At 39.2% G+C, this 21,531-nt stretch overlaps 1 protein-coding gene, 1 non-coding gene and 1 pseudogene across 2 annotated transcripts in view; 2 read left to right on the top strand and 1 right to left on the bottom strand.

The window, feature by feature from the left end:
• The window catches only part of DNAH7 (dynein axonemal heavy chain 7), a 267,164-nt gene extending 249,787 nt beyond the window's left edge, over positions 1-17,377 (bottom strand). The window contains exons 1-2 of the mRNA XM_049615226.1: positions 15,538-17,377; positions 3,302-3,364 (exon numbers count right to left, since the gene is read on the bottom strand). Coding sequence (XP_049471183.1) covers positions 3,302-3,364; positions 15,538-15,552 — 78 coding nt within the window. The 5' untranslated portion in view covers positions 15,553-17,377. The remainder of the gene's footprint in view (positions 1-3,301; positions 3,365-15,537) is intronic.
• LOC125911966 (U6 spliceosomal RNA) lies at positions 2,704-2,808 on the top strand. Its single transcript, XR_007454544.1, has one exon. It is a non-coding gene; the product is annotated as a U6 spliceosomal RNA (small nuclear RNA).
• Positions 17,378-17,588: 211 nt separating the features above from the next.
• LOC125911377 (U4/U6.U5 small nuclear ribonucleoprotein 27 kDa protein-like) lies at positions 17,589-20,349 on the top strand (annotated as a pseudogene).
• The last annotated feature ends 1,182 nt before the right edge of the window (positions 20,350-21,531 follow it).

Below are 21,531 nucleotides of genomic sequence, written 5' to 3'. Positions count from 1 at the left end.
TACTACAAACATTTTCTACAATTCCTAGCGAACCCCGGGATGTGGAGGGAAACATGAGCATTAAGTTTGCAAGCTGAAATGTGCAACAGGTATCTCAAAGTGGAAGGCTTTCTGTTAGCAAGAATGAGGTATGGTAAGAATGAGGTTGTAGACAATAGAGAGGAAAGGTTGTGACATATGGTCCAAGTGACCTGGAATGTTCACACCAAGACAGAAGGAATTCATGTGAGGTCTACTGTATAGCAGCCATCACAGATGTACAGAACACGTTGCTCAACCCCAGCCTCTTACACAAACATTCACTCTAAGTCATTCTGAGTTAGAATCTCTACACCACCCATTCTGCATGCTGAGCCATCAACCCCAGTCCTGTCAACACCTTTTTTACCCTTTTTGCCCTGGGTAAACAGTGAGGGCCTTCCTGTTTCCTTATATTGCAGTACAGAATATACGTCTAATAGAATATTTTATACGTAGTGGTTCTCTGGCTAACCAAAAATAACAGCCACACAGAAGCCAAAATACCACCTAAGTAAGGTTGCTCTTCAATAAGATCAGATGGGTAGACTTTAAATTAGTATCTACATACTTTTGCTGACAAGTAGTTCTATTTTAGTTTGCAGTTTCCTATCCAGTGATGACCTAGGCATATGCTACCCTTACCCTCTTCTTTGGCAGTCTTGTGAGAAGGGCCCTAAGGGACTTCAAATGACAAATCTTGTGCCTTACATCCTTTCCCATCCTCCTGGCTTTGCCTCTGATTCCACACATGGTTGTAGTGAACAGTTCTCTGCTGGCTTCAATTCACATAGAATGACAGTGTTTCACCTCAAGAAAATGTCCTTTGCTTTCTGCTGTGGGGTTTCTCCAATGCCATATAATGGGACTCTCAAGGTAGCCCACTCTGCACACATATAGGAGGAACCAGAAGTGGGTGAAAGTTAACAATCCCAGGCGTAACCTCCACCTATGTGGGATGAGAGTTGATGGATAAATGCTACTCCCTAATCATACTCAGGTCAACAATTTCAGGAAGCAGTGTATAAGCTCCTCAGAAGGTCATGGCAGGATCACTGCCAGTTAATGTGGCAATGAACTTACTGACACATGGTCAGATTGGCTTTTCTTTCTTCCTAGTTTTACTCTCCTTAATCTCTTATTTCTGCTTCCTGGGATCACTTCCCAAATAAAGTACATACAAGTCCTTTTTTCAGGCTCTTCTTTCACAGGTAATAAGCTAAGACATCTTAAAAATCAATGCTCTTCCATCCTTCTGTCTGCCCTTCCATTCTTTCACTCCCATCGTGCTCCATAAAGGGTTTAGGACGTCTGAGTGCTGTAAGTGTGGTGTGCAGGAAGGAGGAGAATCTGGTCACCAGTTCACAGGCATTGGGAACCACCAGTGCTGAATCATCCTTGATTTCAACTACAGAAGCATGAAAGTCTATAATGAAAATCATTCTAGGTCTTAACTACAGCTACAAAAATGCCATCTAAGTGCAAACCTTAATATTCAGATGACAATATTTTTTACTCAATGGATTACTTTTAAAAAATCTCTTAAAAGTATTACTTATCTTTAAAAAGCCCTACAACCCAAAAAGATACAAAGAAAAATACGAAGATACAGTCTAATAACAACATAGTATATGGTTTAAATCAGGCAACAAAATCATTTTATACATTTGATGGCTACAAAGAATTATTTGTTTCAGCCATTGAATATTTGTTCAGTAAGTAAATTTAAATTTTGTTGAGATTTCCAAGCGTATATACTAGTAACATAAAAATAAAACTAATGGCGATTGGTTTTCCAGTTTTAAAATTTGTTAAATTTTTAAAGGGAAAATATCTATTTCGGATCTTAGTCTTTAAAACTAGAAAGCAGAGAGATTTGCAGAACTAAAAAAAAAAAAAAAAAGATGCTATGATTTTATTATTTTATAGAACTCAGTATGGTAATCTTGGCATTATCAATAAAAACAGTCACGATCACAACACGTACTTTGAAATGTTCAAGAACATTCGCTAACAAAATTTCATTTGAGATTTTTAAGCTGAAAAAGTCTTTCTTATTATTAGGAATCATCTCTGCATGAAGCAATCCAGATTTTATAGTTCATTCTGAGTTTTTAGAAGATATTTCAAAACAAATAATGCTTGCATTGAACCTCTACTCACACTCAACTTCCAGGAATCACCAGAGTGTCACTCAATTAAACACAACATAAAAGTACTAGAGAGTACATTTTATTGCAGTAAAATCTAACACTTCTAGCACGTTATCAACTAAAACTATTAACTGCCCCTTCCATAGAAAAATAAACTCAAAATAATGACAAAGGATGTCAAAATCCAAGAAATCACATGTTAGCGCTGGAAGAAGCCTCTCCTCAAAGATCATTCAATCAGCTTTTCTCATTTTAAGACTTAGAAACTGGGGCTCCAAGAGGTAGGTGAGTCACCAGCGTCACAGAGCCATTAGTGACAATGCTATATTGTTTCCTGATTCCAATACTGCTTCTGCCAGCCCATCTTCACAATTCTTTTACTCAGATTACTCAAATATTCCGTGCAAACCGGTAGTTGTAACTTAGAATTTCCCTCATTAAGGTAGTTATTTTTCCCCAAGATATGTTCATCCTGGATGCTCTCCATTGGAAAATAGTTCAATGGAGCACAGAATTTAAAACCAGAAATTCAGTGCTCGCTTCGGCAGCACATATCACTAAAATTGGAACAATACAGAGATTGGCACAGCCCCTGCGCAAGGATGACATGTCAATTTGTGAAGCTTCCGGATTTTTGGTATCCTGCTGAGTGAATTAAGTCAAAGACAGGTATCATCTGTTTTCACTCATATGTGGAGCTTGAGAAACTTAACAGAAGACCAGGGGGGAAGGGAAGGAGAAAAAATATAGTTACAAACAGAGAGGGAGGGAGGCAAACCATAAAAGACTCTTAAATACAGAGAACAAACTGAGGGTAGATGGGGGGGGGGGGAGATGGTGGGAAAGAGGGGAAGATGGGTGATGGGCATTGAGGACACCACTTGGGATGAGCACTGGGTGATGTATGTAAGCGATGAATCATGAGAATCTACCCCCAAAACCAAGAGTACGTTTTACACACTGTATGTTAGCCAACTTGACACTGAATTATATTAAAATAATAAAATATACTTCCCCCCCAAAAAAATAAAAAAATAAAACCAGAAATTCAGTAACTGCTTCGCAAGCATGAACATTAGTACATCTTTATTATAAAAGCAATAAAGTATGATGATATATTAGTAAATTACCATTGACAATTGTGGTAAAAATCTTACTGGTGCCTTGGAGTTTTCTTTGCCGGCAGATTTATCCTGCATGAAAATAATACAAAGAAAAAAAAGAACCATAACTGTTCACTCTGTTAATACTATAATTGATTCACTCGACAAAATTCTACAGTGTTTAATTTAAGAAAAACACATATCCTCCAAAATATTCTAAAACATACCCTACAGATGGTATAATACTGTGTACAGAAATTTGTAAGGAATCCACAAAAAATTATAAGAACTAATGAATAAGTTCAGCAATGTTGCTGGATCCAAGACCAATGGGGGAAAAAAAAAAAAATCAATCGTATTTCTAACATTAGCAATGAACTATCCAAAATTGAAGAAACATTTATAATAGAATTAAAAAGTATAAAATACTTAGGAATAAATTTAATAAGACTTGTACAATAAAAGCTATAAAACATTACTTACAAAAAAAAAAAGACACCTAAATAAATGAAAAGACATCCCATGCTCATGGATTATAAGACAAATATTAATACCCCTTTCCCCCAAAATTATCTACAGATTCAACACATTCCCTATCAAAATCTCAGCTATTTTTTTTTTTAGGTAGAAATAAACAAGCTGATCATCAAACTTACATGGAAATATAAGGACCCAGAACAGCCAAATAATCTTGAAAAGGCACAAAGTTGGCAGAATCATACTTCCAGATTTCACAACTTACTACAAAGCTAGAATAATGAAGACTACATAATGATAAACACACAGATCAAAGAGATAGAATTGGAAGTTTAGAAATAAACCCATTTGTTTATGGGCAATTGATTTTTGACAGGAGTACCAAGACGATTCAGTGGAAAACTGGTCCTATCTTCCTCTCAGAATGTATCTCAATCTAAATGGTGTCCAAAGTTTCTTCAGCCTGGCCTCTCTTCTCCGTCACTAATTTTTTTTTTTTTCTGAATCCTTTATATCCTAAGGCTAATATACCCTCAATTACTACTAACAAGTACAAATATTGCTTGCAATAACTTTCAGAGAATACCTTTGTCTTCTTTGCAATAGAGAATAATTCTATTGTAGGAATTCAATCTAAAGTAAGAAGTGCTATTGAGCCTGATACTTGGATTTGTAAAAGAGATAATACAAGTTGTGCTTTGGTCGCTTATAAAGGTGTTGGCTCTCAGCATCACATCTATGCCTTTTTGTCTTCCTTGATGGTTCTCGAGCCGGACCCAAAAACATTTCTCCAGCTGGCACAGTATTAGAGAAGTTTCAAAAGGGACACTGTAAGAAAAAGGGACTCTTTGTAGTTCCAGTGCTTTTCCTCAATGCTCTCACGGTGTGGCTGTCAGCAGTCAGTCAGTATCCTTGCCCCTGGGCAGCTTCCCAGCCTGCGGTACCTGGCTGATCCAGTGGCAGACAACCTCCAGCAGGTTTCACTGCCATCTCGATTGGTAGCTTTCCAGCAAGTTTCCCTTACATCAGAGGGAGAACCCCTTTCAAACCTTTCAGCATATGTGTATGTGCATATCTGATTTGTCCCTTTAATTCCATTGATACAGTTGTCTATCTGTAAACAAATTGTATCAAATTTCTGTAACTTCACAAAAGATCTTGAAATTCTCTCCACCTTACTATTGTAAAAACAATCAGATACAGACTTCTGGTCCAAGATGGTGGTGTAGGAAGACTCTCAACTCCCTTCCTCCATGGAGACCCCAAATCAACACTCATTTATAGAGCAGTTCCTCCTAAAGATGAGCTGAGGGCTAACTGAGGGCTAACTGAATAGCTTCTGCACAACAAAAGATAAAGAGGCCACAGAGAACTGGCAAGAGATGAAGACACACAAAGGAAGGGAATTCTTACCCCCAACATTGCAAACTGTAGAGGAGAGGGATAGTACTGAGGGACTGAGCAGATTTGTCTGTTCAGGGCATGGGGGGTGAGGGCAGCGGGGGCGGGGGGGGACATGGTTTAAAAGAGCAACTAGAGGGGCGCCTGGGCGGCTCAGTCATTTCAGCTTAGGTCATGATCTCCCAATTTTTGAGTTCAAGCCCTGCATTGGGCTCTCTGCTGTCAGCACAGAGCCCCTTTAGGATCCCCTGTCTCCCATTCTCTCTGCCCCTCCCTTGTTTGCACACATGTGTATACATCCCCTCTCTCTCTCTCTCTCTCTCAAAAACAAACATTTAAAACAAATAAAAAGTAAAATAAAAGAGCAACTAGGATATAAAAGATCCAGCCTTAAAAGTTCGCCAAATGGCAAGGGAGCTGCTGGAACTCATTCCAAGTTCAAAGGGCTGGCAAGCACCATGGTTTACATTCATCTTCTACATTGATAACCCAGACAGGAGGAGGGTCTGGCCACCATAGCCAGGCTGCTGCCTTAGAGTGCCAGCTCTCTAGCTCACACCAACTCCATCCAGACACCCTGGGCACAGATAAAACCCCACAGTTTAAAGGAGCAACTGGAATATAAAAGATCCAGCCCTAAAAGGCCACCAAGGGCAAGGGAGCTGCTGGAATTCTCTCTGGTTTAGAGGGGCTGGTGAGCACTATGGTTTACATTCTCCCTCCACCTTAATAGTGTGGACAGGACCAAGGTCCAGGTACCATAGTCTACTGCCTCAGTGAGCCCCGGACCCCTAGCCCACATCAACCTCAGCCAACACACCAAGGCAGCCCAGTGCAATGCACACCAGGAGACCCTAGTCAGTGCTCACTACAGCCCCAGCTGTCATGCCAAGGTGACACAGATGCCAGGGACCCCAGAACACTCCAAGCCTATGCCATCTTGGCTTCAGATGACTTGCTAGGGCATTCCCAGAACAGACCACTCAGGGACCTGTCGGCTCATGCCTACTTTGATTCCTGCCTTCCTACCAAGACAGCTCCTATGCAAAGCACTCCAGGAACCCTTAACCCTGCCTGCCTCAGTTTCCAGCCACCCTGCCAGGGCACTCCATGCATGAAGCACTCTGGGAACCCTGCATTGTACTCTCCTTTGGCCCCAGCCATCCCACCAGGGTATCCCCTGCACGGAGTGCCCCAGGACATACCTTGGCCTGCACAAGTCCACTCCCCCACCAAGGCAGTCCCTGCATGGGCACTTGAGGCACCTTGGCTGGCACCTACTTTGGTTTTAGCTATCCTGCCAGGGCACCCTCTGCATGAAAAGCCCCAGCTCCACCCCAGCCCATGTCTACTTCTGCTCAGTCATCCCACCAGGGCAGCCGCAGCACATAGTGCCCCAAACCCGTAACCCACACCAGACACAGCTCCAGCTAGCCAAAGCCACAAAGCACAAACATTTTACAGGGGGAAACCATACACAAGACCATTCCTTTGAGTTTAGGAGAAGTAGCTATTCCACCTAATTCATAGCAACAAACACAAGTCAGGCAAAATGAGGAGACAGATGTATATGCTCCCAATGAAAGAACATCACAACCCCCCCACCAAACAAAATAAATGAAACACAGCTAAGTCATATACCTGATAAAGAGTTTAAAGATGCTCACCAGACTGGAGAGAAGAGTAGAACTCAGTGAGAACTTCAACAGCTACACAGAAAATATAAAGAGGAATAAATCCAAGTTGAGTACAATTAAGTGAAATGAAAAACACACTAGAATCAACAGATTAGCAGATGCAGAAGAATTGATCAGTGATCTGGAAAACAGGATCATGGAAAGCACCCAAGCTCAACAGCAAGAAGAAAAAAGAATTTTAAAACTGAGGATAGCTTAAAGGATCTCTTGGACAACATCAGACAAACAAGTATTTTGTATTATAGGGGTCCAAGAAGGAGAAGAGAGAGAAAGGGGAAGAAAACTTACTTGAAGAAACGATAGCTGAAATGTCCCTAACTTGAGGAAGGAAACAGACATCCAGGATCAGGAAGCACAGAGAGTTCCAAACAAAATGAATGCAAGGAGGTGCACAGCACTGCAATAATTAAAATGTTAAAAGTCAAAGGGAGAATTTTAAAAGCATTAAGGTTATCATTCAGAATTGAAGGAGAGATAGAGTTTCCCCAGACAAACAAAAGTTAAAGGAATTCATCACCACCAAACCAGTCTTCCAAGAAATATTAAAAGGTCTTCTTTAAGTTTAAAAAAAGGCCATAGTTAAAAGTAGGAAACTTATGAATAAAATGATGTAAAATATGACAATATATACATACAACATTGAAGGGGGAGTAAAAAAGTTCTTTTAGAATGTGTCTGAACTTAAATGACCATCAACTTTATATTGACAGCTTTATCCCATATATGAACTTCATAGTAACCACAAACCCAAAATCTTTTATATATACAGAAAAAAATAAAGAGAAAGCCAAGCCTAACACTTCAGAAAGTCATCACAAGGCAAGAAAAAGAACAGAAGAACTACAAAAACAACTATAAACTGATTTTTAAAATAGCAATATGTACACATCAATAATTACTTTACATTTAAATGGTCTAAATGCTCCAATCAAAAGACATAAGGTGGCAGATGGATAAAAAACAAGATCCATCTATACACTGACTACAACAGACTCACCTCACACCTAAAGACATATACAGATTGAAAGTAAGAGTATGGAAGAAGATGTACTATGCCAATAGAAGAAGAAAAAAAAAAAGCTGGGGTAGCAATGCTTAGAGAGGACAAATAGACTTTTTAAAAAATATTTATTTTTGAGAGAGAGAGTACGAGCAGTGGAGGGGCAGAGAGAGGGGGAAACAGGATCAGAAGCGGTCTCTGTGCCAACAGCAGAGAGCCTGATGTGGGGTTGAACTCACACACCATAAGACATGACCTGAGCCAGTCAGATGCTTAACCAACTGAGCCACCCAGGCATCCCACAAATAAGACTTTAAAACAAAGACAGTAACAAGAGACAAAGAGGGGCATCATATAATGATAAAGGGATCAGTCCAACAAGAGGATATAATAATTTCAAATATTTATGCACCCAACACTGAAGCATCTATATATATGAAGTATTAACAGACATTGAGGGAGAAATGGACAGTAATACATAGGAGAATTTAACACCCCACTTGCATCAGTGGATTGATCATCTGAATAGAGAGAAAAAAAATCAAGAAACAGCATCTTTGAATGACCCACTGGACCAGATGGACTTAATAAATATATACAGAACATTCCATCCAAAAACAGAATATACATCCTTTTCAAGTGCACATGGAACATTCTCCAGGATACATCACATGTTAATCCACAAAACAAGTCTCAATAAACTTAGGAAGATTGAAATCACATCATCTATCATTTTCAAGCACAACTGTATGAAATTAGAAATCAATCATAAGGAAAAAAAAAACAGGAAAACCTCACAATGCATGGAGACTAACTACCATGGGTCAAAGAAATCAAAGAGAAAATAAAAAATACATGGAGACAAAAATGAAAATACAATGACCCAAAATCTGTGGGACAGAACAAAAACAGTTCTTAGAGGGAAATTTATAGCAATACAGGCCTAGCTCAAGAAACAAGAAAAATCTCAAACAATCTAATCTTAGATCTAAAGGAACTAGAAAGAAAAAAAAAAAATACCAAAGCCCAAAGTTAGTAGAAAGAAGGAAATAGGAGCATAAATAAATGAAATGAAGAAAAAACAAACAAGCAAACAAACAACAACAAAAACCAATGAAACCAAGAGCTGGTTCTTTGAAAAGATCAACAATTGATAAACCTTTAGTCAGACTCATGAAGGAAAAAAAGACACATAAAATCAGAAATGAAAGAGAGAAAAAAAGTAACAACCAACACCACAGAAATACAACAAATTATAAGAGAACACCATGAAAGATTATGCCAACAAATTACACAACCTAGAAGAAATGAACGAATTCCTAGAAACACACCATCTTCTAAAACTGAATCAGGAAGAAATAGAAAACCTGAATAGACCAATTACTAATAATGAAATTGAATAAAAAAAAAAAAACCAACAAAAATCCAACGGATGTATTCACACGTGAATTCTACCAAACATTTAAAGAAGAGAGAAGATTCAATGCCTATTCTCAAACTATCAAAAAAAAAGGAGGGGCGGGGGAAGAAAGCTTTCAAGTACCTTCTATAAAAGAAGTGGTACCCTGATACAAAAACCAGACAAAAACACTATAAGAAGGCAACAGGCGAATATCCCTGATGACACAGAGGCAAAGGCCTCAACAAAATGTCAGCAAACCACATTCGACAATTCATTAAAAGGATCATTTACCACAGTCAAGTGGGCTTTATTCTTGGGAAGTAAGAATAGTTCAATATTCAGAAATCAACATGATACACCACTTCAGTGAAGCAAGGGATAAAAAGCATATAATCTCAATAGATGCAGAAAAAGCATTTGACAAAAGTCAGCAACAATTCATGATAAGAACACTCAACAAGGTAGGTTTAGAGGAAACAAACCTCAACAAATAAGGGCCATATGTGAAAAACCTAAAGCTAACATCATACTCACTGGTAAAAACAGCTTTTCCCCTATGATCAGGAACAAGTGTGTATACTCTCACCATTTTTATTCAATATAGTACCAGAAGTTCTAGCCATAGCAATCAGACAAGAAAAATGTAAGACATCCAAATTGGTAAAGATGAAATAAAACTCACTGTTTGCAGATGACGTGATACTATATATAAAAAACCCTAAGGACTCCACCAAAAACTATTAGAATAAGTGAATTCACTAAAGTTGCAGGATACAAAATTAATACACAAAAATCCATTGCATTTCTCTACTCTAATAAATAGCATAAAGAGAAATTAAGAAAACAACTCCATTTATAATTGTACCAAAAAATAATAAAATACCTAGGAATAAACTTAACCAAGGAGGTGAAAGACCTGTACTCTGAAAATTAAAATATTAATGAAAAAACTTGAAGATGACACAAATGGAAAGATATTTCATGCTCACTGACTGGAAAGATTATTCTTAAAATGCTCATACTATCCAAAGCAATCTACAGATTCAGTGTAATTCCTATCAAAAAAAACAGTAGTATTTTTCACAGAACTAGAACAATACTAAAATTTGTATGGAATCACAATAGACCATAACAGCCAAAGCAATCTTAAGGAACAAAGTTAGAGGAATCACAATTATACAGCCATATAATATAAAGCTGTAGTAATTAAAACTCTATGATACTAAGAAAAATGGACACACAAATCAATGGAACAAAGGGCCCAGAAATAAACCCATGCCTTATGTTAAATTAATCTACAACAAAGGAGGCAAGAATACACAATGAGGAAAAGACTACCTCTTCAATAAATAAAGACTGCTGGGAAAACTGGACATCTACATGCAAAATAATGAAACTGGACCACTTTCTTACACCACACACAGAAATAAATTTCAAACAGATTAAACACCTAAATGTCAGACCTGAAAACACAAAACTTTTAGAAGAAAACATAGGCAATAATCTCTTTGGCATTGGCTTTAGCAACATTTCTCTAGATATGTCTCCTCAGGCAAAGGAAACAAAAACAAAAATCAACTCCTAGGACTACACAAATAAAAAGTTTTTGCACAGTGAAGGAAACCATCAACAAAACAAAAAAAGCAGCCCACTAAATGGAAGATACTTGCAAATGATTTATCAATAAGGGATTAATACCCAAAGTATATAAAGAGCTTCTACAACTCAACACCAAAAAAAAAAAGAAAGAAAGAAACAAACAAACAAACACCTATCCAATTTTTAAAAAAATAGGCAGAGATACCTGGGTGGCTTACTCAGTTAAGCATCCAAGTCTTGATTTCAGCTCAGGTCATGATCTCACATGGGTTTCAGGTCATGATCTCATGGGTTTAAGCCCCACATTGGGCTCTGGGCTGATGGTATGGAACCTGCTTGAGATTCTCTCTCTCCCTCTCTCTCTTTCTGTCCCCCACTCGTGCTCTCTTTCTCTCTCTCAAAACAAATAAACGTAAAAAAAAAAATAGAGGACCTAAATAAGCACTTTGCCAAAGAGGACACACAAATGACCAACATGAATGAAAAAGTGCTTAACATCACTAATCAGAGAAATTCAAATCAAAACCGCATTGAGACATCACCTTACACCTGTCAGAATGGCTGAAATGAAAAACACAAAAATAAGTGGTGAATATGTGAAGAAAAAGAATGCTTGTGCACTATTGATGGAATGTAAATTGGTACAGCCACTACAGAAAACAGTATGGAGTTTCCTCAAAAAGTCAAATCCATTATGATCCATCTATTCTGATACTGGGTATTCACCCAAAGAAAATGCAAACACCAATTTGAAAAGATATATGTACCTCTATGTTTATTGAAGCATTATTTACAATAGCCAAGATATGGAAGCAACCCTAGTGTCCATCCATATATGAGTGGATAAAGTTGTGGTATACATACACAAATACACAATAAAATACAACTCAATTGTTAAAAAAGGAGATCTTGCCATTTGCAACATCGTGGATGGACCTAAAGAATATTATGCTAAGTGAAATAAGTTAGACAGGACACAAAAAAAGAAAAAACAAACAAAAAGAAGAAACAGACCCAAAAATACCAGAAAGGTGGCCAGAAAGGAGGGCAGTAGGGGATGGGCAAAATGGGTGAAGGGGAATGGGAGACACATGTTTCCAGTTATGTGAAGTCCTGAGAATAAAAAGTACAGCATAGGGAATATAGTCAATGGTATTGTAATAGTGTTTTATGGTGACAGATGGTAGCTATGCTTGTGGTAAGCATAAGATATAAACTTGTTGAATCACTATCTTGTACACCTAAAACTAATATAACATTGTATGTCAACCACATCTCAATAAAAAAAAATTACCATGGACAATCTTGACCTTTTTTCTACCAGGTGAATTTTAACATCAATGTTGCCTAAAACTTTTGGGAATTTTGATAAAAATACACTGAATTTCTAGAATAACGTGAAGGAAGCTGACATAATTAGGATACTGACTCTTCTTTTTTCATGAATACAATGCTTCTTCATTCAGATCCTGGGAGTGTATCCTTCAAAATCATTTCATAATATTCTTCCTAAGCATCTTCTACATCTTTCATGAGATTTTTAGGTATGAAGATTTTGAATAGGAAAATGAATCATAGCATCTGCACGAGACTTACAAACTTTTTATCCCAACTGCTTTGTCAACATGGAAAGGTCTATGAAAGCTGCATCTACTTGTAATTTCTGTGATGGTTTGGCTTTGTTTGGCCCAGTCCAGTCTCCATGCCTTTTTTTTTTTTTTTTTTTACCCTTGTTTTCTGCCTGAAAGGCCGAATCTGGTGGGGATTAAGCAATGGGAAGCACCAGTAGGACACTAGAGAGCAGGAGGGGAGAGCGTTTTGGATATTTCTTTCCTAGTATGTCCTGTTTCCCATAGTTCTGTTAGTAGCTGAATTCTTCCAGAGCTCAGCTATCAGGAAGCTACCATTCCAAACCCCCACCTCATACCAGATTTTAGATAATGTAAGTATAATTGAAATGATAAACAGTAAACGGCAATTCCTGATCAGGCCTAGGAATGTTAATGACTTCGTATTGCTGTTAATCTTTAAGGGCCTCCTCAACCTCGTTGGCTCTTTGCCTTAACCTTACCCACACCACTGCAAAGGGTCTCTTTGTAGGTTTTCTTCAATTAAATCCCTTTGAGATGGTCATCTGTTTTCTGGTGGGATCCTAACGAACAGAACTTTACTAAAATTAAAATTGCTAAGGAGTCTAGACCTTCCTTAAGTAGTCTGGCTTTGCATTTCGTTTTGATTTTAATTTTCAACTACTTGTCTATCGGACGGGAGGTCATAAATCTGGCATAATCTAAGTTTAACCACTCTGATCAAATGACCAGAACCTGCGAATGTATCAGGTTAAATCAACAATCTCATGAAGTTGTCTGGTTAAAACAATATCTCAAAATTTATCAGGGTTGATTTAACATAATTGTCACAGATTTGCATTATGGTTATCAAAGTGATCACCTAGGTGGGCCTCATATCAAACTGTTTTTACTCTGACCTCCTCTTTAAGCAAGGACATGAAGAAGATATTTAGGAAAACTGAATGAGCATCCTATAAATGCACAATTACAGTACTTGATTTAACACTTAGAAAAAGTGCTTGGGTAGAGAGGAGTTGACAGCTTTTTCCTCCTTACCTGCCCACCATATATAGTCGATTTGTGGGGCACTCCCTGATCTTTGCATATTAAGACCCTTGAAAGTTCTTCAATGAAGCTCAAATGTCTTACTTTATGTTTTAATTTTAAAATTGAAATGAGCAGTTGCAAGGGATTTATGTTTCTCTTAAAGAGCTAACTTAAGAGCTCAGACTGCTATTCCTGAAAAATGCCTTGTCACTCTCAAACTTCCACTAATGAGATGAATGTGTTAAAATCTCCTTCAGCAAATATGATTTACCACCTGCTCACTTTTTCAAACTAAATGAATACATAAGTAAATGTCACATAAGAATGGCATTTCCAAAAGTTTAATCCATTCCATTTGTTTTAGGTTAAAATGTAAAAGCTTTTATCCTTTCAAAAGGAAAACTGCATTTGAAATTAGCATAAATGAGAGTACCAAGAGTTTTAAAATTACCAAACAACCAAAGCAGTGAGAGAGGGACCTCTGCTGTTTAAAAATGGTGTTTAAAAAAATGGAAATAATCCTAGATGGGGTCACGTAACTTTCTTTCAAGATCCCAATAATGCCTCTTCAATAATATAGGTCCCTTTAGGGGAGAGTGGGGAAGGGATAAGGGAAGTCATTTCCAAACATCACTTTTATTAAGATAAAGCAAAATTTAAAACCTAACTGCCAATAGGTTTTCACTGGATATTTTTTAGTTGTAAATTGGTCAGCTTGGGGCTTTGGAAAATAATAGCTCAGAAATACCACTGCAATATGATAAATATGTGTTTTAAATTTCAACAACATAGGCTATGGTTCAAGATCAGGCCAAAGCCTGTTAAGAGCAACATGCGAATAAGTTGCTTAATGCATATCGATGGTAAATATTTTTAAAAGGACTTTGTGATTATAGGATCACTCACAATCACTAGTACACTCTATTAATCTAATCGCTCAGGTTTTTAGCTACCTAAATAATTTTGTTGTTGTTTTTTGTTTATCATTTGTTCTTTTACCACTAATTACTAATTATATGGTAAGTGAATCAATGTCTGTTTCTTAGTTTTCAGTTTATTACACATTTCAATAAAATGCCAAAACTAGGTTTTCTTGATCACTTAGGCATTATTTGATTAATCAATTAGGATTGACATTTTGTTAGTAATCTACAACCCAATGGATAGGGGAATAAATTACTTTTTAACATCCTTTCCTCAATAAACTAACACTACAAAAAAAAAAAAAGCATGAAGCATTGAAAAAAAAAAAATTATAGTTTAGTGTTATAACAAAGAAACCATGCAAAATCCACAGGCTTTCCAGCAACTGTTTTTCATTCAGTACCACCATACTTAAGGAGCCTTTTCCATATTCATTTAGAGAGTTAAAATTGTTTTTCTCGCTAGCCAGAATCATGCCCGTGCTTAACTCCTTCCCATTCTGTTCCCGCATTAAAAAGTTGGCCATTGTTCTGCATTTCTTTTGTTTACAGTTGCTCTTAAGTTCAATAAAGAAAGTTCTGGAAAGTAGGTATTGCAACATGCATCTTTTATTACCTGTCCTGGAGATATTTTCCTAAGAAATTCCATATGCCACTTACCAAACCCTCTCACATACTGGTTTGAATTTCACAACCTCAAAAATGGGGAAAGTTCTGATGCCCCTTCCCTTCTGCCCCCCTGCATAAAAAGGGAGAAAAGCTTAGAAAGGTAAAGTGATTTCCCCCACGTCTCACAGCTAGGAAAGGGCTTGGATTCCAACCCTAGAGAGCCTAGACCCACTGCAACTCCCCACGCAGCTTCCCCCCACCGTGAGCTGGGGACACTCTGGAGCTGTAGTTTTAACTGCTAGCGCACCGCTGGGCTAAAATGGTTGGTTGTCATGACAACATCAAGGACGAACGGTTGGGAAGAAAACACTTAAGGGTTTTTACGAAAAGCGCTCAATATCCCAGATGTAACTAGGGTGAAGGAAGCTGTACCCTACAGGATCACGACTGGGGAACCTGGAGGACCAGGCTTCGATCGCTTCTGAGATAGGAAGGAAGCTTCGCTGCGGGGCCAGCCGGCGAGGAGTACCATCTCACCTGCTCGCTGCTCATGGCTGTGAGGTCGCGTTCGAGTCACCTAGTGGCTTCACTATCGCTGCAGCCCGGCGCCCCTCAGGCAAGAGAAGTGGCAGCCCGGGACCCAGCCTGAAGCCTCTGCTCCCTCAGCGCAGAGACGGTCTAGCGTCCTGCAGCATTGGTTGCTAAGCAACAGACCTTCTCAGGCTCCGTTTCCGGTCATCGTTGCTCCTGGGACAGCACCTAGGGAACTGGTAGTGGGATCCTGCAGGAGGCACTTTCCAGGGCACTCGGTGGCGCCTCTGAGCCAGTGCTGTGCACCCACCGAACAGCTGAAGGCAGAGAGGGTGCTTCTTCTGTCTTGAGAAGTGAATAATAGCCTTTGATTACTGATCATCACATTTCTATCCTCTTCTAACTTAACTAGGTGCTTGAACCCCTGCCATAACCCCTTCTTTAACTCTCTGTGCCTAAATCTCAAAACTAGCAGAATAAAACGCTTTTCTGTAGGAAGCAATATCATCTGCTAACTACTGAAGTTTCCATATCTTGGCTATTGTAGATAATGCTACAATAAACATAGAGGTGCATATATTTGAATCAGTGTTTTTGTGTCCTTTGGTAAGAGGTGAGATTACTGGATTTATGGTAGTTCTATTTTTAACTTTTTGAGGATACTCCATACTGTTTTCCACAGTGGCTGCACCAGTTTGCATTCCCAACAGTGCAAGAGGGTTCCTTTTTCTCCACATCTTCACCAACACTTGTTCTTGCAGGTCTTTTAGTCTAGTTATTCTGACAGGTGTAGCTCATGTGGTTTTGATTCACATTTCTCTGGTGATTAGGGATGTTGAGCACTTTTCCATGTGTCTGTGATCCGTCTGTAGGTCTTCTTTGGGAAAGGTTTATTCAGGTCCTCTGTCCATTTTTTAAATCAAAAACATTTTTGGTGTTGAATAATTGAAGTTCTTTATATATTTGAAGAATAACTTTTCTATCATTTGCAAGGATCTTCTCCCATTCAGTACATTGCCCGATGGTTTCCTTTGTTATGCAAAAGATTTTTATTTCTGTGTAGTCCCAAGAGTTGACGTTTGTAGCTCTCTTGCCAAAGATTTGTCTCGAAAAATGTTGCTATGGCTGGTGTCACAGAGATTACTGCCTATGTTTTCTCCTAAAAGTTTTATGCTTTCAGGTCTCACATTTAGGACTTTAGTCCACTTTGAGTTTATTTTTGTGTATGGTGTCAGAAAGTGGTCCAGTTTTCCCAGCATAATTTTTTTGATGTTTTTATTTACTTTTAAGACTGAAAGCATGAGCTGAGGATGGGCAGAGAGAGAAGGAAATAGGACCCGAAGCAGGCTCCGCGATGACAGCAGAGAGCCTGACACAGGGCTTGAACTCACAGGAGATGTGAGATCATAACCTGAGCCAAAGTCAGACACTTAGCCAATTGAACCACCCAGGCACCCCCCAGCACCATTTATTGGAGAGACAGTCTTTTCCCCGCTGTATATTCTTGCCTCCTTTGCTAATTAACATACACACCCCTATGTTTATAGCAGCATTACTTACAATAGCCAAAATATAGAAACCAAAGTGTCCATCAATAGATGGATAAAAAAGACATAGTATCTATATACAATGGAATATTAATTGACCATAAAAAAGATAAGATCTTGGGGCACCTGGGTGGCTCAGTAGGTTAAGAGTCCAACTCTTGGTTTCGGCTCAGGTCATGGTCTCACAGTTTCGTGGGTTCAAGGCCCACATCAGACTCCAGGCTGACAATGCAGAGCCTACTTGTGATTCTCTCCCCCCACCCCCCTCACTCTACCTTCTCTCAAACTAAGCTTTAAAAAAATTTTTATAAAAGATAAAATCTTGCCATCTGTGACAGCGTGGATGAACCTAGAAGAGATATGCTAAGTAAAATGAGGAAGATAAATACTATAGGATTTCACTTTATGTGGAATCTAAAAAACAGAACAAATGAAGAAACAAACCAAAAAGTAGACTTTTTTAATACTGAGAGCAAACTGGCGGTTGCCAGAAGGAAGGGTGATGGGAGGATGGGTGAAATAAAGGGAATTAATAGGTACAAACTACCAGTTATAAAGTAAGTCATGGAGATGAAAGAGCATGGGGAATACAGTCAACAATATTGGAATAATGTTGTACGGTGACAGATAGTGACTCTGCTTCCCGTGATGACCACAGAGTAATGCATGGAATCGTTCAATAAATGTTGTACACCTGAAGCTAACCTAACAGTGCATGTTAATTATACACCAATTAAGAAAAAAATGGGGGGCGCCTGGGTGTCTCAGTCGGTTAAGCTTCTGACTTCAACCCAGGTCATGATCTCAGTTTGTGGGTTTGAGCCCCACATTGGGCTCTGTGCTGACAGCTCAGAGCCTGGAGCTGCCTCAGATTGTGTGTCTCCCTCTCTCTCTCTGCCCCTCCCCTGCTCATGCTCTCTCTTTCAAAAATGAATAATAAAAACATTTAAAAAGAAAAAGAAGAAAGATAGGAGTCAGGGGTTAGTGAAAAATTGGAGCAGAATGAAGTTTTAAGATAACTACTTGGCAGGAAAGCAGAGAGAATGGAAGTGATCAAGGACATACAGGAAAGATCATTTGAAGTTGAAGCCTCCGAATTAGTAGTGACAAAAATCTGAACTCCAAAGACATTCAACAGACCAGGCTCAGGTTCAAAGAAAACCAACATATGACACATTTCCCAGGCTGGTATGACAGAAGGATAACTATTGGCTCACAAACTGGCCCCCACACAGGGAAGAGGCACGTCATCCCAGATTGGTAGGTGACAGGTTTCACATGCAAGGGAACTTACGTACTAGACTTGCTTTCCCACAGCCATAAGACGAACAGATTTCCACACCCACCCGCCCGCTAGAATCTTCAGTTTATATAGAGGCCTTAACAAGGTTCAGTCACATCCAGATGGGCTCAACAGCAGATTGCTCCCTCATTTGACATCCTTGTAAACGGTGTCAGCTGTAGAAAGCATGGAAAACATGGGCAGAACGTGCATTCCAAGGTGGGGGAGGGGGGCTAAAAGGAGCCTCCAGATGCCTGGGTCCAGTTTGTGGCCCTTTGATGACCTCCTTCAACAACAACAGAGCAAGAGAATGGAGACTCTGAAAAGAGTGAAGTTGAAATTAAGAATCTCAGAACCTAAAATCAATAAAGGAAGAAAAGGCTATTCAGTGGCAATAAAGGAGCTCTTAAATAGGATAGGTGGGCATCTCAGTGAGAGAGAGACGTGGCGGGAGAAACTGCTGTCGAAGCAGAAAGAATAGGAGTGAGGGTATTGACGCTGCAATTTCAGAAGTACAATTCCAGGCATTGACACGGTCCCCCATGTGGCCATGGAAATGGGTGCCTGTAGTGAAGGACTTTGGTCATGAAAGGTCAAGGAACTAAGCTTGATTAAGGAGTTTCACTTTAGCTAAGGCTATAGCTGTTCCCATGGATGCTGAGGTAAGCAGAGTGGAGGGGAAAACTGTGAGCTGAAGTCCTCAATGAATGAGGTAGGAGAGATGTTATGAGCCTAAAATTAGTAATAACTCTGCTGGAAAACAGATGATAAATATTGTAGACCCCATCTCCTGAACTTGGAATGTGGAAGAATGGAAAATCCCACGTAGAAACAGAGCCTTCAAGGAGATAAATTACAGTAAAAACCTGGAGGTAGGGGTAGAGTTCCAAGAATGGGTTGAAGATATAGTGTGTTTTCGTAGCCCAGGGGTACAGTGAAAAGATCTGAAAGCCAGTAGAATACTAGAAAGTTGATTCTTCAGCCAAAAAGAAACAAAAACCTACTTAAAAGGTAAAAGCATGAGAAGCTAAAACATTAGCTGGAGGGCTTATACCACAGGCGATGCTAACCACGAGATGTGAAGGTGGGATTGGTTTAAGTGGCTGCCCGTGTGCTGCCAATAGAACTGTTCCCAGCAGTTCCCAGGTATTTAAAAGGAATTTGGCATTCTTGATAGAAAGCCAACATCAACTGGATTGCTTCTTGCAGAGTACTGGTCCACACAAACAGGCCAGCAGGGGACAGATGGATTCACAGCAACCGTCTCAACAGGGATGACCCTGAAAAGGCCCATTCACTTTCCACCCTTCTCCCCATCTGCAAATTTTCCTCCTTCCATCCTCTGCTCTTCTCACCGTCCGTTCACTCCACCGCAAAAGTCATAGTAGAAATGAACAACCATCCAGTGTTCTGACTTTCTATGTTTTTTCTGCTAGACCTCCATTTCTAGCTCCTCTGGGTGGTCACTTGCTCATTCACAGAATTCTAAACTTGTCTTCTGACGATTCCCAACGGGTCGTAACGCAGCCGTTCTCCACGGAGGGAGCGCAGGCGGTCCCGGTCCACATCTCGTAAGAGAGATCGCAGGCGCCGAGAAAGGTCCCGGTCCCGGGAGAGAGATCCTCGACGGAGCCGCTCTGGATCTCCGCACAGAAGAGGCTCCAGATCCCCAAGACGGCATAGATCCACATCTCCTTCCCCTTCTCCACTAAAAGAAAGAAGAGATGAGGAAAAGAAAGAAAGAAACAAAGAGCAAAGAACGTCAGATTACTGAGGAGGGCTTAGAGGGCAAAACAGAGGAAGAAATCGAAATGGTGAAGTTAATGGGATTTGCCTCTTTGGACTCCACAAGAGGGAAAAAGGTGGACGGCTCTGTAAATAAATGCCTATGCCATAAATGTATCTCAGAAGAGGAAGTACAGGCAGTATATGAATCGAAAAGGCGGATTCAATAGACCTTTGGTTCCGTTCTCATTGCATGAGAACTAAAATGTTAAAGAATGGGTTTTTTTCCCCATCTTGCTCAGAAGAGTGGATTTTGTATTTCATATTTAATATTCATAAAAAAACATGATCACAGTCTTTACTCCCTGTAAAAGTAAGAAAATGGTATTTATTATGTGTGCATTTCACTTACCCTGACTCAAAAAAAGAAAGGTTAATATATTTTTCTTTTAGGAAATGTCATTTGGGGCAATCGTCAACCCCAGTTTTTTGTTCTTATTGTTGTGGAAGCTGTGTATGTTTTCTTCTTGGATGCTCGTTAGGATTTTTGAAAGCACGTAGAAGTAATTTGGATGTAAGTTTCTCAAATAAAGCAATATTTCTACCCTTTAAAAATAAATAAACAAACAAACGTGTCTTCTGTGGGGCACCTTTGCCAGAGTTATGGAAGAAAAAACAGTTTTATAAAAATTGGCAGACAATTCTTTCGTATTTGTCCCTTATTGTGATCCCTGTCAAGCAAGAGAAATGTCACTCCTGGGACTGAATTTCCCTAGTAATTCTCACAGTAATCAGTACTATCACCAACAAGACCACAGCCGAGATGTCATCCCCTGTCCTCACCAGTCAAAACCCTGACAAAATCCGATACATTTCAAAAATCGTTAGGAATGAATTTTAGCTTAGATGTGTTAGACCATTGGATCCCTCAAATTATAGAAAGGCACTTTATCACTCTATTACTTATCTCCTTGAAAGATTCCCTTATGCACATAGTGTTTAACTTGGGTAGAGATATATGTATGCTTTTGATTTACTAATCTAAAAATATGGAAGTTCACTTTAAATTTTTTAAATGTTTTTTAATTTATTTTTGAAAGAGAGACAGAGCATGGGCAGGGAAGGGGCAGAGAGAGGGAGACCCAGAATCTGAAGCAGGCTCCAGGCTCCGAGCAGTCAGCACAGAGCTGATATAAGGCTCGAACTCACAAACCGTGAGATCATGACCTAAGCCAAAGTCGGATGCTCAACCAACTGAGCCACCCAGGTGACCTGGAAGTGAACTTCAAGAGAAGTTATCTGGGAAAAGAAACTGTTAACCAACTATAAAAGACCAAATGGAGAACAGAAATTGACTTGCTGATATTTTGGTTCCCTAGGTGTCAATTTCAGCTGCATGTATAATTTTGTGTTTTCTCTCATGGTTTGGGTGGGTTTTTTTCTCTT

The sequence above is a fragment of the Panthera uncia genome, assembly GCF_023721935.1.
Source record: "Panthera uncia isolate 11264 chromosome C1 unlocalized genomic scaffold, Puncia_PCG_1.0 HiC_scaffold_3, whole genome shotgun sequence".
NCBI classification, from domain to species: Eukaryota; Metazoa; Chordata; class Mammalia; order Carnivora; family Felidae; genus Panthera; species Panthera uncia.
The sequence above is the reverse complement of the archived record's forward strand: the minus strand, read 5'-3'. Positions and strand labels throughout refer to the sequence as shown.